Here is a 27,387-nt window from a genome sequence, read left to right on the forward strand (position 1 = left end):
GTGTGCCCATCACTATGCCATGCAGTTGCTGATAATATTTGCCCTGGCACAAAAATACATTGTTGTCTAGTACCAGTTTCAATAAAGTACATATTCGTATGTTAACATCCGTACCAAGACCGATTTTCTCCAATATGTTACCTATTGCAGTAATGCCATATTGATTATCAATGACAGTGAACAAATTCTTTATATCAAGTGTAACAAACATATATGATGAGTAAACCTCAGCCTGTACTTGGGTACTTAAAGATTCAAAAAAATCAGCCGTATCTTTTAATATTCTGGGAAACATTCTTAAGATAGGTTTTAAGGTGCATTTTAACTATATTGAGATGTTTTCAGTTACCAAGCCTCTTCCCAAAATTATGGGCCTGAGAGGTGGTTTTACATAATCTTTATGGATCTTAGGCAATGGCTTGAAAATGGGGATCACGGGATCTTCTACATATAAAAACTTTGCCAAGGGGTTATCAAGTAAACCTGTTCTTTCCATATTTTTAAGGGCAACTTGCACCTTATGAATAAACCTCTCCTGTTATCGGTGAAATGGGACAAAACACATTAACATCCTGTAATAATGCTGATAGTTCATTACAATAATACTCTTTACTAAGGACTACAATGGCCCCACCCTTGTCAGCAGATTTTATCACTATCCTGTTATCATTGTTCAATTGTCTGATAGCATTTCTCTGTTGCAAACTTAAATTGTGAAATTTAACTGCTGCTATTGCGTAGATATTCTTCTATCTCTTTCTCACAAGATTTTATAAAAATAGCCATTGTAAGTTGCATAACAGGAACAAATTCACAAGGCTGTCTCAATACATGTGACATTTCCTGCGCATCAATATTTTAAGCATAACATTGCATGCAAAAACATAAGTTCTACTACCAACTGGCAGTAATCAGCCCCATCACTGCGAATAGAAGTCAAATCCTTGTCTAACATGTCCATCTGTTCAGTAGAAAGTTCAATGCCTGATAAATTATAAATACAAAAGTCATTACCAGTCAATTTGATGTTCGTCATCTCTTTTGTTCCTTCTGAGACAATACACTTATCTTTCTCAAATTATTCTTCCTCACCGGAGCAGGAAGAGCAAAAAAAGGTGAAACATCTGAGGAAAGTTTCAGTTTGGCTCTCATCTGATCAAACAAAATTGTCAACATAGCCGCCAGGCCCTTTGGTTGTAACCATGCCTATCACGTTAGAAGGAGCCTCATTGGACAGTATATTGTTGACAGGAGTAGACTCAGAGACCAAAGCATCTGCAGTTTGTGAGGTGAAGGACATAATCAAACCAATATCAGTAATGCGCCGTTCCCTCTCTAGCTGCTGATTGGGGCCAGTGTCTGATGAAGGGTTATTAAATCTGCTGAAACCAGTCTGTTTTGCCATGATTTAAGAATGGAATAAAGTTTATATTGGATTTCTACACCACTATGTGCTGGCTCTCATTTTTTCTACAATTTTTAACAGTGACCATGAATGTAAAAGGAAAATAGGATGTTACAGCAGGTTTGTGGATGATGTGTTCTTGCTGTGGAAAGGCACTCCAGTAGAGTTAGATTCATTTATATTTTACTTGGAATCCACTACTGATTTTTTCAGGTTCTCTTTGGACTACTCTTATACAGACATCGATTAAATAGATGTTCATGTCAAGAAAATGAAGTGGGTGACATTGAGACATCCCTATATAAGAAATCATGCTGGAGGAATAGCATACTAAGGTTTGATACACGCACCCCAGATATACAATTAACAACATTGTTAAGGAGCAGGTCTGTAGGATCTCTAGAATATGCATGGAGGATGATGGATTTCTTTAAGAACATGATTGTTTAGAAAGAAATTTGAGAGATAGGGGTTATAATGACCACCTTTTGAGAAATGAACTAGAACATAGTAAACAAAAGAGGACCACTACTGCAACACCTTGGTTTAATAATGGCAAGGTCTCCAGATCAAGGGGAGACAATAACAACAGGAGTCGGAAGAAAAGGGGTCCCATGGATGCATGTATGCACCTTACCTATAGCAGTGATATAGGGGGGATCTGTCAGATCTTCAGAAATAATTGGAGAATTCTGATGACAAGATCTCCCAGATTGTAGGCACATATCCAAGATTTGCATTTAAAAGGAACAAAAATTTAAAAGGTATATTTTGTCATGAACCACAAATATATGACATGAAAATGTTTACGACTGTAAAAAAGGGTACATTTGCATGTCAATGTTTTAAAGCCCGTTTATATATTATGAAGGATAATTTATTTGTTCATCCTATAACAGGAGTTATTATTTAAATGCTTATGCTGATTGCAATATGCAGAATATTGTTTATATAGCTGTTTGTCAACAATGTGCTGCTTATTATGTAGTTAAAATGAACTGTAGATTTAAAGACAGAATTTTTAAGCACATGTCTGACATTAGATTTTGTAACAGGCATAATGTGTTGTATAATCACATAGCATTGAATAATGGACATAAGTTTTTATTCATGGCATTGCAAGTGGTAAAACAGAACATTAGAAGGGGTGACGTAAAGAATGACACTGAATTTTTGTAAATGCAATGGATCATCAGAATGGGAGCTGACAAAGCCCCAGGATTAAATGAGGTTATCCCTTTAAGGCCAGCCCATAAGAAAAAGAGGGTTAAATATTGAATTTGATTGATTTGAGTATATAATGGGAGTGTGTTTTAACTTGTATACTATCTGAAGAAGGGTTATACCCAAAAGTGCTTATACTGCACTTTTATCTGGATTTATTGTTTTAATAAATACTTTCTATGTGGGTTGGTGGTTCTTGCCTTCCATTTTTCTGTGTTTGTTCCACACTGGTGTGTTGTCTGCTTTGTGTGATATCTTTGGTGTTGTGTGGAATGTTTGTGTGTTTTTGAGGTCTCTGCTGTTTAGGTAAGTTTTTATTGAGGACATCTGCATAGGTGGGTGCATTGTGCTTGGCTATGTGATGTGAGTGGTGTGCTGCTTGTGCTGGCAATCTCCTCTTTGTCAGGAGTACTGACTGTGGCAAGAGAGAGAGCATGGAGTCCAGGTTACTGATGTAGATGCATTTCTTGCAAGTAGAAGAACGGAGTGCTAGGATAAGAGAGCTGTCAGTAAACATGAGGCAGTTGCTACACTGTCTCAGTATGTCCCTGTCGACCCGGCTGGCAGGAGAAACTGATGGGAATTTTCCAAACATAGTGTTGCAAACACTTGGGCGAACTTTTGGAGAGAGGGTTTTGATAAGGGTTTGTCCACAAGAGTGTAGACCACAATAACTTTAAATGTAAAGTAACTGGCCTGAAGCACATGTGCTAAAACAAAAACTAAGATGCTTAGAATAAAAGACAAATTTAATTTGCTACTAACAAGGAGTAATAAATGCAGCAGAATAAAAGCACTTGAACACTTAAGAGCACACAGCAAAAATAAGGTGATAATGTAGGAAGAATACAATTACAGTAAAAGCAGGTGAATAAAGTGTAAATTTTTTTCTTTTTCTTTTTTTGAGTGGTGAGGGAGGAAAGAGAAGGTAGTTCAAAATTAAGAAACTAAGGGGATTAGCCTTCCCAAATGCTCTCTCTCTACTCAGTAGACTGAGCTGATGAGATGGGATGGGACAGGCAGGAGTGTCTAAAAAGCAAGTGGGTAGTCCTTCCCAAATGATCTCACTGTAGTCATTTGAGTGAGCAAATGAGATGGGAATAGGAGGAATGACCAAAATCAATTTTACCGCAGGGGTGGGCAATTCCAGGGCCACCAACTTTAAGAATACAACAACACGGGTGGGAGGGTGGCAAAAACAAACACTGCAGACAGAATACAGAGGACAAATATATAAATGCACTACAGTGCAACAAGTGCAAAACAAGTATACTTATCAGTTGGTACAGTATATCAGATGGCTATAGAATGCAACACAGCCAGGTAGTTAGCTCTGCTATATTAGCTCTGATATGGCTCTGTACAAATTCACAGAAGTCTTTGTACTACAAGTACAACAGAGGAAATAAGCCTTGGGCAATCAGATAAACACAGAGGTGTTGGTCAATGGCTAACACCTTAGGTGGGCTGACTCCAAAGAAAGCAAAACAATCCCCACATGAAACTAGCTACTGAACTACCCTGAGAACAAACACTGCAGACAGAATACAGACAACAAATATATAAATGCAGTACAGTGCAGCAAGTGCAACAAATGTATATTTCTCAGTTGGTATATCAGATGGTTATAGAATCCAACACAGCCAGTTAGGTCTGCTATTCACAGAATGTAAGCACATCAAAATACTTTTTGGTGTCTTAATGCTGTACCTAATACTTTATAAAAAATGTTCAAGTAGGAGACATTTTCATTAAAATAAAATGAAAAGTGAAGCTACTTCCTTCTCACAAGGAGATGGAAATGGGGTTTGACATAAACCACATAAACATTTGTCACTGCTTATAACTAGACATCCTTAATATGACAGCTGCCCTACTGACAGCATATCAAGCAGTGAATACCAGTGCAACCCCTATTGTCATTTCAGTTATCACGTGAACCAGTATTCTGTTTCTTTACATAGTTCATGCTGTCTCGTATTCAAAACTCTCATCTTTCTCTTCCTCATTTTAGCTCAATACAGATACTAAAGTAGTGGTTTTATGGTTTCATCCAAAATCGAAAGACATCATTTCATATTCTGTTATTAAAATGTCCCAAACAAATTAACACACAGATGCATACATAGCTGTTAGCAAAGCTGTTAAGGCAATTAGTTATTTGACCAGAAGTTTTTATTAATGTACAATATTCCTCACTTGCACCATTAACCATTTTCTAGTACTTAAGAAGTGTGTTCTTGTAGAGGCATACACAATTAGAATTAACAGTTACTGCTCTGTTAGAAACTGAAACAAGTCAACATTCTCAGCATGACAGATTATTATAAGGGGAAAAGAAATACAACAAACTGAAACAAGTCAACATTCTCAGCATGACAGATTATAAGGGAAAGAAATACAGCAGCAGTTTTACCTCATAGCAGGCATACTCATTGAATGGCGAATTGAGTAACTTACATAGGAAAGCATTAAGAAAAAAAAGAGAAAAGCAACAGGTCAGCACATTAGAAATGAAACAAAGCAGCGTACTGTTAAAAATTATTTTCATTTATTTATTGAACATGAAAGTTAGAACACTACTTGATATACCTTACTGGCTATATCTGGTTCAAGATTTAAAATACTTGATTCTGGATTCCATGCTGGTAATAGAAATTAATTTACTACCTTATTCAACTCTCATATGCCATTTTTTGTTGCCCATTTCACTCTGAAGACTAATTTTGAAGTCCTTTTCTGCCTGGGCATATTATGCACTGATGTTAGATTTATTCAAGTTAGTCACTGTTATTAAACTATCCTGCAAAATAATTGACTTTATTGATTATTTTATAAACATACAGCTCTTGCTCAAAGATTTACACTCTAAACATTTTTGTCTTTGAGGGTAGGTGTTCTGATTAAGTGGGTGTTTATTTCATATAGTCATTAATACTAAGCAAGACTTAATTTCCCTTCGCTGGTCCAGTATATTTCAAGCAATATGGATCAAGTCATTCAAATTCTGACAAAAATGCTAAGCAGCACTATATATGTGAAAGTGATGGCTCAGTTGATTCAACCAAATATTGAATCCAGGGCAGCAAAAATAACATTTCTGGAATCTGCAGTTTTTTTACAAGTGACTCATATCAGGGACTCAGAAGTAGTAGCCGAGAATAACAGACTGTTCATTAAGACCCTGTGGTAAAAAAAGAAAATGGACAACTGTCAGCAAAGAAATAACCTTTGAACTATGGGCTATAGTTGAAGTCCTTGGCAAGCCTTTCCATATCATCATACATTCATCTGGGCAGATAGTAATTAATCATGCTAATAGGTCTCTAAAACATCCTAATGCAAAATAAAAGACAGCACAGAACTTTAAGTTTTTAAAGTCCTTAACCACAAGGTATGAATCTTATTTATCCAATGAAAGGGAAGGCAATGACTTTATTTTTAGTGGCAGCAAAGGCTACCATTAGAATTTAGCCAGTTGCACTGCCTAAAAGATTAATGCGTTTGTGGACAGCAGTAACTATGTTATCAGAACAGCGTTCCATCATTATTCAAGTTTCCAACAGCACTCATCACACCATGGAAATCTTAGTAGCATTCATTTGATAACCCAGAAGCTGCACCACATTTTCTACAGAAACCACTGCTGCAGATAATTCTGCCTTATGCCTACTATCACAACCATTTCAAGGCTATACCTCCACCTGATTGCTCCAGACTAAACACAGGTCCTGGGAAATATTCAAGTATGTCTAATTTAAATGCCTCTCAGGAGGTTCTGAAGAAGGAAAGTCTACTAGCTTTGCTCATTATGGCAATCCCAACAAGAAACTAAGGAAAATGGACTCCATTTATCTTTTTTAACCACTTCATCCCAATGGAATCAGCCCTCTGTGTGGTGGTGATAAAAGAGACACAATAGGTAATCAACAACTGGAGAAGGACTATTTCTAGCCAGAATCAGAAGTACGACCCCCCCCCCCCCAGAAAACAACAACTATTTCATTTTTTATTAATTAAGGTTGTAGCTAGTTTGAGAGTGTTTACAAAAGTGACTAAACTCCCACAAACTAATTGCAGTTTTCTAGATTTCCTTTAATGTATTTGACTTTGGCTTTGACTTACGTTTGACAGGGTTTAGTCTGACAGCTTTTTTTGTGTAAAAGCCATTTTTAGCAAATCACGGAAAATGTTAAGGACCATACCTCCCCCAAGATGTCAACCAATTTGAGAAAAACTTCTAAATTATTTACAGCTAAAGGTTCTAAGATGTCCTCCAAGAAAAAGAAACAGAAATCCTAATGACTGACATAAATAGTTATGGTTTACAGTTTAGAGAGTGGACTGCACTGTATGGCTTGATTACCTCTCCTTCAGGAGTTAGTTTGTCCTAATTTGACTCTGGCAATACTAATATCTCCTGACTGGTGCTACTGCATATGAGCCCATAGTAATCTTCATGTTTAGTTTTCCATTTGTTGCTCACTTATTCCACAAAATGGCCTCTTGGTCAAGGCCAATGCAGGTGTCTGGCTATGTAAGGATTTGTCTTATTTCTTTTAAAATAGCTTGTCATATATTTTTCACAATTAGTTGCTGTCAAGCCCCAGTGGCCTAATGGATAAGGCATTGGCCTCCTAAGCCAGGGATTGTGGGTTCGAGTCCCATCTGGGGGGTAAAAAAAAATCTAGTGACAGTTTTTTGTTTTGGGGTGGCGTACCATGGGCTAGGCTTGGCTATGCCCTCGGCAGATAGCCTAGCTAGTATGAATGAACTATGATGAACCACTATCATGTATTGTCATTGTCTGGATTTGTATCAAAATATCTGAGTTCATGTAAAGCAGGCATATTTTCTCTCCAATAATTGAAAACTGCAAAATTACAACACAGATGCACATTCTTTGACTGGAAACAGGACAGATTATGTCAACCACATGGGGTTTTAAACTATTTTTGGGGAGGTCTTTTCTGATCCTCCTTACTTTCACTTATTGACCCAGTTGTTCCTCCAGTGTGAGAGCCATGCTAATTCCTTCCTACAGCCATATGGACCATTCATCCCCCAATTAGAGTGGGAGCCATACTGATGTATTTGTTCCACAGAAGTGAGAGTTGGGTAGTACGCAGGACACTCTGTCAGTCAGGTGGTCCCCTCTCATATATTCAGCCTAATCCATCCTAGTGGAAATCAGTTGCTATGTATCACTGCTGCCTAGGAGGTAGAGAAGAGACATGCTTCTACGTGCATTACCCCCCTGCATCACATAGCCATCACTATCCAGACTCAGCTCTGTCCTACAGTGTCCCAGTTTGCAGGATGGGGTCAACAGTGCAGGACTAGCCACCTTTCTGCATTCTAGGATGGATTAGCTAGCAGGAGGTGCTCACTGCCATCCTCCATGCATGGCTTTCCAACAAAACAAGGTACTAATCAAACCTGAATCATCTGGGGCACAGTCAGGGGTTTATCCCACTATTTCACAAGGCTGGAGGTGATGGGGTTTATAATCCCAGTATATAAGATATAAGGATGATTAACTAAGTTAAATATTAGAGTTGGAAAAGGCTATTGACCTTTAGTAAAATGTGCAACTCCATATAGCCCACATGGTTTGGATAATTTCTATGGCCTAAAATGATGATCATCCAGCCCTTTTATTTAATTAATTAATTAATTAATTTGTGCTTGATTACTGGGATGTCCAACTGGGATGTGTAAGACCCCTTTTCAGGGGAGGCCTGGGGAGAGAAACTCCACAAAATTACATATTCTAACAATAAAAAGAAAAAAATGTAGATGTAGACAATACAGAAAAAATACAATACAATATAACATAAGAAAATTAATGATGGCACAATTACTATTTTCAGGATTAGGGAGAAAGTTATAAAGTAGTGTAAGATACTTAGTGTACAAAGAAAAGGAGAAATATGGAGAGGGTATTAATTAGAGTGGAAAAGATTATACTTAAGAACAGAAAGTACAAAAAGTAGGTATTATTACAGAGAAAGTCACTGGAGCAGACTGCAGAGAGGAATTTAGTGTAAGTGGAAAGTAACAGTTTAGAGTTGTAAGACAGAGAGTAAGACTGGAGAATTCCATAACGATAAAGAGCAGGCAGCATGATTAGAAGGAAAAAGTGGAGTTAAAGGAAACAAAATGTGGATGTAACGTGAATAGTTGTAGAAGAAAAGTGAGAGACAATATGATGAGTTTAGCCAGGTGAGCAGGAACAAGAGCAGTGCCAGGAATTAAACAGACCGTGCTTTAATTTGATTTTGAAGCAGATAGGAAAGGATATTAGCCTAATGGTAGTAAGGGGGATGTTCCACAATTTAGATACGTAGGGAATCAACAAAGGTATTGTGTGATTTTTTTGACATGAAGTAGATTTGTGTCTGATGCATGAATGGGGACTTGTGGAGTGTGTATCATTGTAGGAATGGGGTGAGGGAGAAATATTTCTGAAGAAAGAAGAGTATTGCAGGTGCCATTTTTAGCTTTGCATAGCGAATGTTTTTTTTATGAATTCCAGCCTGTTTATTTTTTCGAATGCTACACAGTGGTGAGTTGAATTGGGCAATTTCAGTAATTTGGTAGCAAATCTGACAATTTTGTTATAGTACTTAATGTTTATAAGGAAAGATGAGGAGTAATCTTGACAGGATGCAGCAGTTTTTTATGAGCATGCAGTAAGAAAGTTCCAAGCTCAGTAAAGGATGCCTAATTTATAGTGAGTGTTTCTACTAAGTACTGAATATGTTAGTCAAATTTAAGTTAATCATCTAGAATAATGCCTAGTAATTTTGTTTGTGAGACTGTTTCTAGTTGGACATTTAGAAAAGGGTAGTAAAGTTGGAGTTTCTTGTCTGTAGGATTTAGTTTTACTGGGTTTTAGGAATAAATTTTAGTGAGGTCGATAGGTTTCTAAAGATGTGAATGATTCCTGAGGGATGGTTTGTAGTGAAGGTAGGCAGGATAATAAGCAGATTAGAGCAGCATCATCTACCTATTGAATTAATGTTGTATGAGCTGAGGCAGAAGGAAGATTTTAATGAAAATGTTAAATAATAAAGTTCCGTGAATAGAACCTTGGGCTATATCATTAGGTATTGGCAGAGTGCCATTTGAATGCTTGTGAGCAGCTGCTGAGGCAGCTGGTAAACCAGCTGAGTGTAGCAGTGGCTCTTATTTAACAACAATTTCTCTCTGAGGGAAGAAGATCCATATGTTACCCATGCAGGTGGTTTAATGTGGTCTTACTTTCTATTTTGGATGGCCTACACCTTCACAGTGAAAAACACACCTAATGCAAAAAAAAAAAGTAAGCACAATATCTAAAGGACTTTGGATTACTTAATATTTAGAGATTAATTAAGCCAGATGATCCTGTTTATACTTATTTGCCTCTTAACCTAGAGGGAAATAACTGGTTTAACTTTTCCTGTTATCCTACAACAAAATTATTTCAGTAGATGTCCCTGTTTTCAGTCTGATTGTGACTGCAGTTCAGTCTCCACATCCATCCATGACCCCTTTTCCCATTTTTGCACAATGGGTGGGGTGTCACATCAACAGTGACAATCATCCAGAACCAAGGTTTAAACTGCTGGGTGGCTAGCCCTGCTATAGTAATTCATCCGTACCACACGCTCACATGCACATTCACACCTATGGCCAATTTAGAGTGTCCAATCCACCTAATGCATGTCTTTGGAATGTGGAAGGAAACCAGAACATCCAGGGGAAACCCACACAAACACAGGGAAGACATGCAGACTCTGCACAGAAGGCATGCCAGCCAAGAATCGAACCGGTGACCATCTTGCTGGGAGGCATCAACACTAACCGCTGCACCACTGCGCCACCACAATATTTGGTCTCCAAACCACAGAGATATATTTTATTGAATTGGGGAAAGACAAGCAAGTGGAAGTAGACTGTTAGTGTTTAAAGTTAGAAATTCAGTTCTGTTGCAAAGCAGCAATGATTATTTTCTATTGTAAGAAAGATTCCAAGATCATGGGATGAGGTTAAATCAGTATATGTTAAATGTGTTCTATCTAAAGTCAGAAAGTATCATTATTTGAAAGAGTATAAAAATTACAAAACTGAACTGGCATGGGAATGCAGAGCAAGGGCTGAATTTTACCTTAAAACAGTACTTCTCCAGCTGAAAAATAAGTCACATAAACTTTTTTTTTTTCATACTTTCATTGAATTTTTGGGTCTATATTATATGAACAAAAGTTGAAAATTGCGAACGCTCTAAATGTCTAAAATACCAGACCTCAAAGTGCTTTTTGTGAGATCGCAGTACAGTGAAGATTGGAATAGTTGCCCTTTCCTCACTGAAGTATGATCTCAGAGTTGCTATATATATTTAGTGGGGGTGTGGGAAGTGCACCCCCCACAATATCAAGTTCAAGGTCCGGTATTTTTGATATTTAGAGCTTTTTCGATTTTCAAATTTTGTTCTTATAATATAGACCCAAATTTTCACTTAAACATAGGCAAGCATATATTTATATAAAAAACATATTAACATGATTCTAGTTACAAACATTAAACACCATGTATGTTTCCTGTATCACTATCATCAATCTAACATTACATACATTTCTCAGTTCTTATCTTCCCTTAAATCTCACTCCTCCTCTAAAATATTATTATGCATGCATTGTTCCTCACAATCTCCATTTTTTTCTATGTAATTTGCTCCTTTCCTTTCCAAAATATCTCAAATCCATTTCCTTTCTTTCTCTTACAATATTCAGTAAATAAAGTTGGTACAGACTTTGATTTCCATTTTTTAATAATAGTTTTTTTTTTGGCAGCAACCAGAATTAAACTTAACAAGGCCTCCTTACTATGTCCAGGCAATTCAGATCTTGTATGACATCTCAGAAAATCATTTCCTCAGTTACACTCATTTGCTCACCCAATATTTCTGACAGAGTACTCTACAGGTAATTTTTGAAGTCAGCAAACGTGTTACACTCCAAAAAACATATATTCCTCATCACATTTCCAACATTTACCATCTACCAGAGGAAACTTTTTTGGAGTCTGCTTGGGTCATAAAATACCTATGCAAACAATTCCAAACAAAAATCCTAAATATTCTAGAGTTTGTGGCATGCTTGGGAGCCATAAATATGTCCTCCCATTGTTTGCCTATCAATTGCTTCTCCAGTTTCTCTTCACAATGTTTTCTAACCTCCTCTGATTGATTCCTATACTTAACATGCAATATTTTATATGCCATACTAATGACCCTTTTATAACAGCACCTTCTGTTTTAGATTCTACTAAACACTCTACTAGATCAGGTCTTTCACATAGGATACCCCTATCCCTTTCTCTTTGCCTGTACTCTGATATCAATCCCTGTCTCTAGCCTGCAGTCCAAATGTCTTATTCATACCTCTCAACTGTACAGATTTTCGCCTCATATTTTTTGGTCCGTTTTTCATAAAATTGTGGTTTTCTGGCAAATCACTGGCACGTCATTAAATATTAAATTCAGATAATAATGGCAGACATTTGAGTTTTAGACTTCATACTCTTCAGAAAATTCATGCAAATGCAAAATCTGCTATGCTATCAACTTTTTAAGTTGTATGAGCAATATTTAAACATTTTCCCTATTTTTTGCCTTTGTCCCCCCATTTTTATGGCTTTGTCCAGCTTCCCTGCTCTAAGAGGTTGAGAGATATGGTCTTCTTGTCCTCTTCCCATTCACTTATCTTTCTCTCTCTAGTTATTTGCTCCCAACACCTTGGTTCGTTTGCCAGATTTCTCCAGTAAATTCCATCTCCTCTTGCCTAGTATCTGTACCCCTAATTGCAGTAATTTCTATCTCCTTTCTCCCTTCTCGTGTTGGCTTAGTTTTTAGAATACTTTCTGCTGCTTTATGAACATAATATTATGTATGGCTGATGTTATTCTCCTTAAGGATCTGCATCCAAAATCCCATTCTCTCTCTCCTATTCCTTGACTTTCCCCTCTGTTTCATCATCATTGCTTTCCACTTTGAATTATAACTTTCTACTTTTATGTATATGAGTCTTAACTGTGTAGCTCTAAATACATTCAAATCAGGCAATTCCAAACCACCTTGCTCTGTTGGAAGGATCAACTTATCCCACTTGACCCTGCTATCTTTGCCTCAGAGATAAATTATTTCTCCTCTTTATTAATTGTTTTTAAACACCTTTATTGAATCATCACTTGTGACATAGGCAAATTTAGATTTATACAAAAATAATCAAACTGTATTAAGAAATTAACATTAACAAACATTATACTTCGCATATATTGCCATACATCATATAACCTAAGCAACATTATATAAATTATTCAACTCCTGCCCCTTTTTTTTTCAAACAAGAAACGTCTTTACTAAATCATCACTTACGACATAAGCAATCATACATTTATATAAATGAAAACAAACCACACCAACACAATCCTAGTTGCATGCATTTGACATCACAAACCATACTGACACACTCCCAGTTACAAACATTATACATCACTTATAATTTGCCTAATCATTTTCAGTCAAACATTACATAGCTCATCTAAGTCCTGCCTTCTTTTAAATCTCATTCCTCCCTTGTAGGTACTATTCCCACAATTCCCATTTTTCCTATGTAGTTTGCTCCTACCCTTTTCTAAATATCTCAATTCTAGCTGTTTTATCTCTGTTACTATATTCACTACTTCTAATATAGTTTGGATTAGAATTTATTTTCCATTTTCTAGTAATTGCTTTTTTGGCAGCCACCATAATTAGATACAGCAAGGCCTTACCATGTCTAGGCAATTCCAATTATGTATCATAGCACAAAAAATCATCTCCCTCATCACACCAATCTGCTCACCCAGCATCTCTGACAATGCATCCCGCAGGGAATCCTTAAAGTCCACCAGCTCTTCACACTCCCAGAAAATATGTTCCCAAGTATCCCTTTCTTCCCAGTCACAGCTCCAACATTTGCTGTCTACCTGAGGAAAAATTCTCTGGAGTCTACTTGGGGTAATAAAAATATCTATGCAAACATTTCCAAACAAAAATCATACATCTTCTAGATTTTGTTGCATATTTAGGAGACATAAATACATCCTCCCATTGTTTCTTTGTGACTTGCTTATCCAATCTCTCTTCCCAATTCTTTCTAACCTCCTCTGATTGATTCTTACAGTTATCATGCAACTGTTATCTCCTCTGGTTGATACAAATATGCCTGACCTATATTTAAAACTAAAGAAACTAAAACATTTTCACAGCTTATATCTTGCTATCCAGATTCATAAATAAAGGCTTCTAGTTTGTCAGTTTTTGTACTATCTTTTGTTTAGTCTCTTCCCACGTATCCTTAGCTGCCATAACAGAATCCTCTTAAATCAGTACTTGTAACTATTTCATTTTGTGTCCCTATAAATATAGGCGTTGCTGGACCAATTAAAGCATTGGTACAAAGTTTATAGCTAAAACCTTGATTTTTACCTTCATTAATTTTATATCCCAAAGATATTCAAAACAGTCTCATGATGCTCCACAACACTGAGATGTCCTTTCTTGTTTTATGAGGTTCAAAATAATACTGTCTGCAAATAAAGCTAACTTTACTTGATTACTCATACTGACTATATCCTTGAATTTCTGAGTCATTATTTTCTTTGCCAATGGCTCTAAATATAAACCAAATAAAAAAAAGGGGGGGAAAGGACACCTCTGCCTGGTCCCTGTGTTCAGACACAACTTGTCAGAGTGGAACCCTCCCACTTTAATACTGGTCTCCAGTTCCTCATATGTCTTCTTAATTAACCTTATTATTGTGTCAAGGAATGTAAATACTTCCATTGCCCTTCTCATAAAATCCCGGCTTACTCTGTCCAAATGCTTTCTCTGCAGCAACACCCACCAGCAACAGTGGTATTTTCTTACTCTCTGTTTCCCTCTGAATCATCACTGTTATATTAATGTTGTCAAACATTAGCCTCCCCTCCACAAAACCACAATGATCCATATCTATCAGTTTTGGCAACTCCTTGGCCATTCTTTTTAGCTAATATAGATATAAACACTTTAGAATCATGATTTAAAACTGAAATGGGCCTATATGAAACTGAGTTGGATGGGTCTTTGTTGTCTTTATGCATTATAGCCACTATGGCTTACCTTCAGGATGTTGGTGCAGCTCCTCCTTTTAAAAGATTGTTAAACTCTTCTAGATCTTTATAACCTTTTCCCTCCTAGCATCCAAACTGCCACAGGAATACTATTGATTCCTGGAGACTTTCCTGCAGATCGACTTTACATCACTATTTTATCTCATCTCTTCCTATCTTAATTGTTGAGCCTCATCTACCTCTAACCTTGGCATATTTATGTCTTCCGTAAATATTTTAAATTTTATATTCTTTCTTGATTTCCACATTACACTGCTTTATATAAATTTTCATAACATTTCTGAAATATCTCTAATACCTCTACAGGATCTCTGCTTATTTTTCTTGTTATGGGCTCCCTAAGTTTGGCAACAACCCTTTCTAATTTTTGTTGCCTAAGTCATTGTGTTGAAAGTTTTTGTGCGCTGGAGTTATTACCAAAAAGATAGTTGCTTGACAGCAATCTTATTAAACATGTGCTATTATACAGATACTCTCCTATTTTCTCTTTAGCACGCTGCTGTTGCACCTCTTCTTGTTCTGTGAGATTCTCCTTATTCTGCAATACTTTAACTTTTGTCAGCCCCTATAAATAAATCCTGTTACTTCTCAACCATATGTTTGTTTTTATTATTTCTACCCTGTTTTTAAACTTCACTTTCAATTTATCACACTAGCTGTAACATCTAAAGACATTTCTATCATCCCTAATAACTTACAAACATTATATAAGACTTATAATCCTCTGTACAAGTCAATGTCAGTCAAACATTACATAGCGCATTCATTTTCTGTCTTCCCCTAAACCTCATTCCTCCTCTAAAACATTATTCTGCATACACTGTTCTCACAATTTCCATTTTTTATGTAATTTGCTCCAACCCTTTTCTATAGATCCTCCTTTCAGTTCTTTTATCTCTGTTGCTATTTTCACTACTTCTAGTATGGCTGGTTTAGACTTTGAATCCAATTTCTAGTAATTCCTTTTTGGCAGACACCAGAATTAAATTCAGCAAGGCGTTACTATGTTTAGGCAAGTCTAATTCTGTATCACAGATCAAAAAGTAATTTTCTTAGTTACACCAGTTTGCTCACCCAGTATTTCTGACAGAGTGGTCTACAGGGGAATTTTCTTAGTCTGCCAACTCATTACACTCCCAAAAACATGCTCCCGATTATCAATTTCTTCTCCATCAAACCTCCAACATTTGCAATCTACCTGAGGAAAAATTCTTTGAAGTCTACTTGGGGTATACAAATACCTATGCAAACACTTCCAAGCAAAGATTCTAAATCTCACACTATTTCTTTCTCTTTGCTATACTCTGATGTCAGCCTCTTAGTAGGGCAGGGCAATATCCTGCAGTCCAGATGAATTAATGGCCTCTTCCCATTCTATTAACTTTCCCTCTTTAATTATTTGCTACCAATACCGTGGTTCCTTTGCCAGTTTTCACAAGTAAATTTCAGCCCCCTCTTGCATACTCTCTGTATGCCTAATTGCAGTCATCCCAATTGACAGAATCCCATTTCTCCACTTCAGTGTTGGCTTTTTTCTTAGAATACTTTCTGCTACTTTATGAATATAATATTCTGTGCGGTTATTGCTATTCTCCTTAAGGATCTGCATCCAAATTCCCAGTCTCTCCTTATTTCTTGAGCTTGGCCCCTGTTTCATCTGCTGTTTCTGTTATAGCTTTCTGCTTGTGCTATGTATAGGAGTCCTACCTATGTACCTCTGAAATACCCCTTCAAATTTGGTAATCCCAATGTATCTTATTCTTCTGGAAGGATCAGTGTATTCCATTTCACTCTTGCCCTCTTCCACTCCAAGATAAAATCCTTCAACTCTATTAGTTGCTATCTACAACTTCTCCTGTGGTTGATAAAAATAACCCTGACCTGTGTGTAAAACTAAAGGGACAAAACATTTTTACAGCTTGTATCTTGTTATCCATATCCATAAAACAGAGATTTCAACTTCTCAGTTTTTCTATTATCTTTTATTTAGACTTCCCCACATATCCTTAGCTGCCATAACAGAATCTGATTTAATCCATACTTCTAAGTACTTTAGTTTATCATGTCCCCATAAATATGGGTACTGTTGAACCAATTTGTGTGTGGGTAGATAGTTTGTAGGGCTCCGATCATAACCTTTAATTATGTGTTCTTAACACAGCTCAATCTCAAGTAAACTTCTTGGCATCCATATCTTGAGCACATAATAAGCAAGTTATGATCACTGACCCGATCATAATTCTGTAAGAAAAGGTGGGTTAACAGCAAGCTTTCCTGTCTTGTTTGTGTTTCTATAACCTTCTAGCAATCCTCCAATTTATTTGAAGTAACACTCTGGTGTTTTATAAAGTGCCTTTATTTAGCAGATATATCTATCTACTATTCCAATCTCTTTTAAGACTTTCCTTGAGAAGTGGTACTCTATACAGCCAATTGCCTTTTTTATAACAAAAATATGATCTCTGCTTTTCTTAGTTTGTTGAATTTGCAATGTTTAACAAATATTAATGTATACTACCAATTATATAATGATTTTCTGCCATGTACAAAACCCAGATGCCTTTTCTATAACAACTAAGCATTTCTTTTTCAAACCTGGCTGCCAGTATTTTTGCTAAGACTTTCACAGGAACATCTATGATAGATAGTCTAAATGCCCCTGGTTCCATTATTTTTTATTCTCCTGAAATAGCAGGGTGATCTTTCCTTCTCTCCCTACTTATCTGATTAATGTAGTTGGTCTTCTCCTCTCACCTAATGTAGATCCAAGCTAGGTACTCCTTTTATCTTATTCCTTGCCAGTTTATATACTTCAGCCAGGAACCTACCTATTCCTACTGATTTACCTATTTGGTATTATTTAGTTGTTACCCTAAATAATTATTAATTTCTGCATTCAGTGCTCTTAAATCCTATGTCTATTGTCTCATTTCCTTCCAACTATATCTATAGCCCTATGTGATCCGTGATTGTGATCTGTAAAGCTCCTCCTAAAGCTACGCTATCTGCTTCTTTGTTTTTGTTCTTTTTCTACTACGTTATCATCCTTGCCATCTAGCTTTCTTATCTTCCTTCATTCCTTCTTTTCTTTTAGTTTCCACACTAATACATTTCACTGTTTCTCTTGGATAAACCAATGGTCTTTTTGCCTATCTCTGTCTGTTTGTATTCCAGTTGTTTCCCACAATTGAGTCTTACATTTCAGCCTCTCTTCTTCCTCCCTCCAGCCATTCACATGAATTTCTCCTTAGACTACTGGTTGTAACCAGCTCAGTTTTTGATCTACTCCTTTGACATTCTAGCTCCAGCATGACCATTCCTCTTATAATTGCTTTAATTCCACCTTACCCCCCATTCCTATGCCTTATGATTCCTCACATTTTTCTGTCCTCCTAATCCCTGTTCTGAGTGCTTCTCTCTGGGCACTTTTTTTTCCAGTTGTACTCACTCCACTTTCATTGAAGCCTGTTTTGCCTGTTCTGTTTAACTTTTATCCTCATTTTCACCAGGGTATGATCTGACAGCGTTTGGGATGGTATTGATATAGTCATCACTTTGTTTTATAAGATGTCCTTTATTAAGAACCAATGTAATCTACTTCCTTGGGCCAATTTGTTCTTGTAAATGTGAATTGTATTTTCCTTATTTCTTCCTCCTCATATGTCAAACTACCTTCATTCTCCATTTCATGTCTCAATCCTTTTTGACTTATCTTATTCCAGATCCATATTTTCCCTTTCCTATTATTTTTCTCATTTACATTCTGATTGACATTAACCCACTGACTATCCTCTCCTCCTTAACTCTTACCAGCTTGGAGGAATTTATTAAAGAAGCCGTCTTCTCCCTGTTTGGGATATATATATATACTTCTGATTCTCAGTTTCTTCCCCTCATCCCTCTCTTCATAAATTCATTATATCCCTTACCCAGTTTCTTTTACTTTCTCTGTAACCACTTCCATATTTTTTTTTCTGAGCAAAATAACCGTGCCCCTTTTTTCACCTCATCTAATGTGGACTACGTCAACCCAGGCAGTTTTCTTCATTTTCAGTTTTGTTTTCTCTTTAGTTTTTAACTTGGCTTCCTGTTGAAATATACTATCTGCTCTTTCACTATGGCACCTATTTACCAGCCCTTCTCTTTGAGTTGAACCTGATATCTTACTTGTGAAGAAGCTAGAAATGAGGAAAGAGTCTAACTGAGCATTCCTAGACTGGGAGAAAGTATATGAGAAGGTCCCAAGAAGGCTGATTTGGGCAGTCCTGTGGTGGTTCGAAGTTACAGAAACATTGGTAGGATTACTGCAAACTATGTACAAGGACCCAGTGATGCAAGCGTGAACAGTCTTCAGTCTTACAGAAGGGTTCCCAGTGGGGGAGGGTATGCATCTGGGTTCAACTCTGAGCTCACTGCTGTTCATACTGGTGATGGACTACCTTAGCAAACAGGTTGGTGGAGACCAGTCAACAAAGCTGCTGTATGCAGATGACGTGGCATTACAGGCAGAGTCTGAACAAGAGCTTCAGCAAAGGGTACCAGTATGGAATGCAAAACTGAAGCTCATGGGATGAAACTGAGTAGAGATAAGACAGTACACCTTCACTTTGTCTCCTTCCCACTCTTTGAACACTTTCAGTTGTTTCATCCAGTGCTCTTGGGAGATCCAATGGAACCAGAAAGTAAATCTTTGAGCAGGATGTTTGATCTTGATCAGTCTTGTGTTTTACTTTCTTTTCCTCTTGTTCGTTGATCTTCTCCTTTGTCCTTTGTATCTCCATTTCCATGAGGGTCATCCTCTGCTGGCATATAGTTAGCCTTTCTTTTGTGGAAGTAAGTCTGGATCTGTTGTCCAATATATGGTCTTCAACTTTAGTCAATGCAATTTGCTGTTTGGACACTGTCTGCCTGAGGAACGCCACATCCTGCAGTAGTTCTACTAGCAGTGTCATAATTTCATCTTGCTTATCTGTCTTATTGTCTTGTTTTAGTTGGCTAGATTCATTTTCCCTTTTTAAATGCCTTATCATTCACTAGTCAGCTGACTGCATGGAATTTATTTCACTTTTTTCCTTGTTGAGGCTCCTCAGAACTCCTGAATAAAGCAGCTATCTTTGGAATCCTTTCCTTGAATCCCACAACCACTACTACTTGCATTTATTAACACACAGAAAGCAGGATTTGCATCTGGCAAAGATAGTGTCACTTACTTACATGCCCATCTAATCTTAATCCAAGAGGCACACCTTCACTCTGCCTCCAAGGTCAATATATTTGTAGACACTAACAATATCCTTCACACCATACCTTGCTCATACTTATGGCAGCTTTTGGGGTCATTTGGATTTCCAGCATTCTGTACCATAGCAGTATAGGATCTGTATAAAACCTTATTTCTGGGATACTCACTAATTCTGACTTCTCTGTTTCCTTTTCTTTAAACATGGGCACCAAACAAGTGTACTTTCTTTCTTTCTTTCTTATTTTTCTTATTAGTCAATATGAACCTTTGGAGATGAACCAAACTTAAAAAAGGCATGGCACTGTTAGGCTTTATGGTTAAATCCTTTGTGTTTGCAGATAACTGCATAGCTTTCTGTAGACCTTGAAAGAGAATTTTAGCTCATATAGAAAGAGCTGCATACTTTTGCTCTTCTACAGAGACTAAAGAAGAATGTCACAAATATACTATATTCCTGGTTAATGATGCAGCACTGTTATTTATGCATTCAGAACTGTCAATTCCCTTTTCATGGTATAAAGGGAACCACAAACATTTAGAATTATTTTACACGTCCCTTTATAAAATTACATCTCTTAGCCCACAGCTGTAGAGGAATACGTTCTATATATCTGGGATCACTACCTGAAGAAGCTACTTCAGAAATTTCTTGAAGAACTGCAGCTATTAATATTTTCTTTATAGACATGTTAATTTACATTGCAAGATGCATCCCACTTTCTCCAGCCAGCTGGTGGATAATGAGGATAAAAAGACTGAGGATCAGTTTTTATCGCTATAGAAAATGGAGCAGATTAGCAAGTAGCTAGCAGGACTAAAGTGATTGTTGGGGGTTGGAGACTGGTAAGAGTGGTGCCTGTATGCAGTCATCTACTCTTGAACAGGTCAACTATGTACCATCTCCCAAAACTAACTTAATAACCAAAATCGTGGATGTGACCGTACTTCTTCAGAATATAAAGTCATTATCTAGTACACTATGATCCTGGTAAACCATTACCATCACTCACAATGCTCTGAAATATCTTAAACAATCTTTAAATTGCACTAACCTATTAGATTCATCTATTCCCCTTTGGAAGTACTTGAATCTTGGTACATATGGGAAGAAATTATTTACTGCAGACCAGGTCACAGCTGGGCCACTCACCTTGGCTAACTTGCTTCAACACTTATGAAATAACAGTCTGTTTCACATCCTTCTCACATCTACTTGTCTCCTTAAGGCATCGTTTTGGAAATATATCCAACTGAATTATGATGAAGTATCATCTAGTCTGAGTACTTTCACTATAGCACTTTGCATTCTACTATATTCACAGATCAATTCTTGTATGGACTACAACTGTAGTATTAATCTGAATAACTTTAAAAGTGTCAACATCCCCATTTCACAATCAGTCTGTGTAGATCAATGGCTAGCTAACTAACATAAATCACTGGAAAAAATACAAAATCCAGTTTTTAAGATGTTCCAGAACCTCCTTTGAGGCATTTGAGAGATATTTGTAATAAAGATATACACAATGCCTTGGCACAGTATATTATGTTGAACCCTATGCACTCCTTTAAATTCATGGTATTATATATATATATATATATATATATATATATATATATATATATATACAAAAAGTGAACAGAGGAGGAGGAAATATAAGTCATGAGACTGAATATAGTGAATTAAGATGGATAGCCAATCTACAAGCAGATCGGCCACTAGGGCTTAATGGTGTACTGCTTCTAAAACCAGCCCTGAGAAGGCGTAGACCCTACACTTGACTCTGATTGGCTGTTGGATCTTTTTAACCAGATTTTAAATGTTATTTTGATATGGATCTGATGAAGAGCAGTTTATGCTTGAAAGCGCTCATCCTCATTATTTTGCATTAAAGTTTTATTGTTTTTATGCCGTGGTGGCCCGAGTGGGTTTTTCTACTTATAGTTTTGTCTTTTATCTACCACAACAGGGTTTTAGCATTCAGTGGCTGCTGTTGCATTTTCGTTTTGTACTTTTGGATTCCTCAGCTTGGAAGAACGCATATGGCTGGAGTACAAATGGAATTGTTGGAGCTAGATTATAGAACGCACTCACCTACTCTGAATTTGTTAAAAGAACGTACAAAGAGAACTGTCTACAAGGAATATAACCCACTAATGAATATAAAATTAACAGGAGAAGGAGTTGCTACTATAGAAAACAATGAAAATGGTGAGACTTTTAAAAAGTTATTTTATGAAATGAAAAATGACTTATGTAAATTTAAGTGGCTACAATGGCAGCAGCTCCATTTTGAAGCCTGTCTGCATTTTAAAGTAGTACCGTGAGGCTTGAGAGTCATGGCAATGCCTTCGTATGGTAATGCTTTTCCCGAGCTGTTATTTCGATGGCAAAGTTTGAAAACTGAAACTAGTTTTAAATACATACAGCTCCTCATTGACTATTTTAGTCCGAAAGAAAAAAAGACTGATAACAGCAATAGAAACTAGACAATTAGAAATTGAAAATAAATTTACAAGTGATGTTTATTTAATGAAATTGGATGACGTATTCCAACAATCGACTGTGTATGAAATGAAACTGCAGCAGTTAAAAACACGCAAATTGCAAAGAGACTATCGAGACTTTATGAATGAAATAATTTTGTATGGCTGAAGGCCGAAGTTAATAGAAGAAATGATCAAGCAATCAATAACGAAACAGTGCACGAGCAACTAAATATTATATCTTTGACAATGGAGGAAGATGTGAATAATAAAGATAATGTGAATATTGAATGTGCAGCTACTACCTCTACAACTAACTCACAAACAGAAGATGCAAGTCAACGGAAACAACTCATTATTAATGTTAGTTCTCAAGAAGAGGCATCTCAGTCTAATGGGGGTAATGAAATAAATGTTATTAATAAAAATCAATCTCCTGCCTCAGGAGCGAGACCAAAAGTAAGATCGGATTTTCCTATACTTCCGGTCCCTATGAAAACCAGGAATCATGTACTACGGGAAAGATCAGTGAGCAGGGGCATGAAGTGCAGGAAGCTCACAACTTAATAAATGAAGTTGATTTAAATATAGTCTTGAATTTAGCTGACATTGAGCTAACGAATGACCAGATTAAATTACCTAATAAGGGATTCATTTACATCCCTGCTAGTACACCTAAATTGCATGAGGTGATTATTGATTTACTAATGTTTGGCAGAAATGTTTGTCTAAAGAGAATGTTTGACACAGAAAATGAACACAGAACAACGACCTTAAAAAACCTAGTACCTATACACCACCAGCCCACCTGATAGTTGATGCCTTTATAAAAACTTGTGAAATGGAAGTAGCAGAAATGCTAAATAAGAAACAGAGGAATGAATTTTATAATCTTTCTACAGGTGAAAATAGAGCATTAAAAGAGCTACTTGAACATCCAGGAATAGCAATAAGACCAGCTGGCAAAGGAGGTGTAATAGTGGTGATGAACTGTGAATATTATATAAACAAATGTACACAATGCTACAACAGCAAGCAACTTACATTCAGATAGAAGTGGTGAAAGTCAACAAGATTATAAAGGAAGTACAATCAACCCTATATGATATGTACATGGCAAGATATATTGAGGAAGACATCTATGATTTTGTTAAAGTTGAGAATCCTATAATTCATGTTATCAAGGGTCAACCCAAAGTTCAAAAGAACCGAGAGGACCCTCTGCTCAGATCATTCGTGTCTGGTTGAGGATGGGTCACTGAATACCTATCAGTATGGGTGGAAAACAAATTAAAAAAGGCTTTGGTACATGCTTCAGCTGTTTTACGGGATACAGCCCATTTATTATCAACACTGGCTGAATACACCGACACACTGGAAAATGAGATAGACCTTATACTTGTAACATTGGATGCCAATAATTTATTTACGGTTATTCCCAATGACAAAGGAATAACAGCTATTACAGACTTCCTGGTTAGACATCAATGGGAAAATGAGCAAGTAATCAATCAGATATGTACTTTTCTTAGGTTGATACTGGAAAACAATGTGTTTCTTTTTTGTGACAAATTTTACTGGCAATGATGGGGGGTTGCCATGGGAACTGCATGTGCCAATACATATGCAAACTTAGTATTGGCACAATGGGAAGAAGAGGTTACACTATCCCATAATAACCATTGGCATAACTCCCTATGTTATTACAGACATTTTGTGGATGACATTTTCATTGAGCAGGCTGGTGACATGGAGCAACTTAAATTATTTGCCCAATACTTGGGACACAGTACAGACTTCCTAACATTTACTTTGAAGGCATCTTTACAAGAGAGAGAATTTTTGGACGTCAATTTATATAAAGATGATTTTGATAATTTTCAAACCAAGTTATATAGGAAGGACTGCAGGAGAAATTCGATCCTACGAAGGGATAGTATGCACCCTTCGCACACTTATCCCAATATTATAAAGGGACAAATGATGAGAATCCCACAGCTTTGTACACAAGATGATGTATAGGAACAGAATATTCAGTTGAAGAGTGAACAGTTTACGGAGAGGGGTTATAAACCCCATGAAATTCGAAAAGTAGCCACTGATTGCATAGGAAACCGGTACATGAAGGCTAAGCCATGGTTTAAGAGAACCACAATGAATAACGAAGAATCAAATATTTCCAAAGACCAAAGGAATTATAATGTAAGAATGGTTTTACCATATAGCAACTGTAATAATAAGGTTACTGAAATAATAAAGAAGAATTGGAATATTTTAAAACCTGATGATCAAATCAAAGGTATTGTGGGGGAAATGCCAAGATTCACCAACAGAAATGGCTTGAATTTGAAAAGAAAGCTTTGTAAAGACATCTGTTCAGACAAACTGTTACAACAAGAGAAGAAATATACTAAGAGTGGGACATTTCCTTGTATGCATTATAAAGGATGCCTGTATATTGACAATACCAACTTTTTCAAACACCCGACTACAGGAGTGGAATATAAACCCAATTTATATGCAAACTGTCGAACAAAGACCTTGGTATATCTTGCAAAGTGTCAGGGTTGCACTTCATTTTATATAGGCAAAACTAACCAGATGGTCAGAGAAAATATTAAGGCATTTGAGTGATATTCGTAATAAGGATGTACACAATGTCTTGGCACAGCATATTATGTTGAACCCTATGCACTCCTTTAAATTCATGGTATTATATATACAAAAAGTGAACATAAGAGGAGGAAATATAAGTCATGAGACTGAATATAGTGAATTAAGATGGATAGCCGCTCTACAAGCAGATTGGCCACCAGGGCTTAATGGTGTATTGCCTCTAAAACCAGCCCTAAGAAGGCATATACCCTATACTTGACTCTGATTGTCTGTTGGATCTTTTTAACCAGATTTTAAATGTTATTTTGATATGGATCTGATGAAGAGCAGTTTATGCTTGAAAGCGCTCAGCCTCATTATTTTGCATTAAAGTTTTGTTTTTATACAGTGGTGGCCCGAGTAGGTTTTTCTACTTATGATGGATTATAGGATACATGTAATCTATAATCTCCAGGTTTGTGATAAGCTAGATACTGACAGATGGCACCAGCTCTGAAACTATCACAGTTTATTATCCATGTGGTCTTTAGCTAATCAGTTGGTCAATAAAATAATTAAAGAATCATTCTTTGCTCTCAATCTGAGTAGAATAGATATCAGGTTGACAGCAAATTATGTCCTTATTAACTTTGCTCATAATGACAGATTTCCTCAGTTAGCTGCATGTATTAAAAATATGGTAAAATTCTGGAAAAAATACTGGAGTTGGACCTATAGGAACTTTGTTAAATGTTTAAAATGTTTAGCAGATCTGATAGCGGTTCTACTTCATAAGCACATCTTAAATTTATCACTAACTGCTAGGCCAAATTATGATCATTATTGGCAACATATCCTGGACAAACTCTACACCAAGGCAAATTATATGATCAGTTTCCTGTAGCTCTGGGTGGAAATAATGAGACACTTAATGTTCAGTTTAATTTAGACCCAGACTTGATGGAGAAAAGCATGCTTTTTAGGAAAAAAAACATGGGTGCATTAATTTTGGCAGATTCTGTGGTGTGAATACCGGTTAGCTTGATAATTACAAAAGGAATAGCAGCATAGAGTATACCAGGTCTTAACATTTCAGAGACAGGTCACTTAATTGCAATATTGGTCAGTAATGTGTAAAAATGATTGCTGAACACTGTAATCAGGGCAATGTGGAAATTCTTAATTCCCAACAGCCCTTAATACACACCTTAACTTGCCCCTCTTTATAATTTATCTCAAACTTACACAATGAATACAGCATGTGTTTGTGCTGTTAGTATACTTGCTCATTATTTAGAGATATATTATCCTTAGATTAGATTGTCCACTGAGCCGAGTCATAAAACACACCAGATTGACCTTATGACCTTTTATTATATAACAAACAAGGACAACTGATCGTTATGCCATAAGTAATTCATATGCAACATATCACCAAATACCATCAAACCATCACCTCAAGCCAGGTGGTGTACACCTACCTGTTCCAGCTGCCACCTCAAAGAAAACTTGGTGTGTATATCTGCTACCTCACACCTGGTGGCAAACCTGTTTAACTCATACTTACAAGCCACATACCTCTTGATGCGGCCACTGGTCAAATCTAGGACCAACTTGAGGAGAGCTGAGGCTGCTGTACAAAAATAGGGGGAACACAACAGCAGTGAAGCCATAAGGCCACTGTCTGTCCTTGCATGGAGGGTTGGAATTGAGGGATGAAATGCCTGTTGACAGATTCTGCAAGCAAGAACAGCAGCACTTCCCTTAAATAGCGAGTGCTCACCTGCACCCGCCCCCCCCAATGATGACTCGCTCTCATGAACAACAGGCAGTTACTGTATTACATTATCACTGTCCACTGACCCGAGCCATAAAACACACCAGACTGACCTTGTGACCATTTATTATATAACAAACAAGGACAAACAATAATGATGCCATAAATAATTCATATCCAACATATCAACAAATACCATCAAACCATCACCTCAAGCCAGTTGGCGTACAACTGCCTGTTCTGGCTGCCATCTCAAAAAAAAAAAACAGGTGTGTATACCTGCTAACTTAGACCTGATGGCAAACATGGTTTAACTCATATTTACAAGCCACGTACCCCTTGACATGTCCACTGGTCAAATCTGGGTCCAAGTTGAGGAGAACTGAGGCCGCTGAACAAGAACAGGGGGGAACACAAGGGGGGGTTGAAGCTGTAATGCTGCCACCAAACCAG

The 27,387-nt window shown here is 36.9% G+C and overlaps 1 protein-coding gene and 1 non-coding gene across 3 annotated transcripts in view; one reads left to right on the forward strand and one right to left on the reverse strand.

Annotated features, from left to right (window-relative positions):
• TPD52L1 (TPD52 like 1) overlaps positions 1–27,387 on the reverse strand; it is a 1,279,033-nt gene that overhangs the window by 170,361 nt on the left and 1,081,285 nt on the right. The window contains exon 6 of one of the 2 annotated variants that reach the window (XM_044075177.1): positions 5,046–5,084. The exons of the other annotated variant lie outside the window; for it this stretch is intronic. Coding sequence (XP_043931112.1) covers positions 5,046–5,084 — 39 coding nt within the window. The remainder of the gene's footprint in view (positions 1–5,045; positions 5,085–27,387) is intronic. 2 annotated transcript variants of the gene reach the window in all.
• TRNAR-CCU lies at positions 7,233–7,305 on the forward strand. The gene has a single exon. It is a non-coding gene; the product is annotated as a tRNA-Arg (tRNA).

Source organism: Protopterus annectens, chromosome 1.part1, assembly GCF_019279795.1.
Source record: "Protopterus annectens isolate FY-2018-M chromosome 1.part1, PAN1.0, whole genome shotgun sequence".
In the NCBI taxonomy this organism is placed as follows: domain Eukaryota; kingdom Metazoa; phylum Chordata; order Ceratodontiformes; family Protopteridae; genus Protopterus; species Protopterus annectens.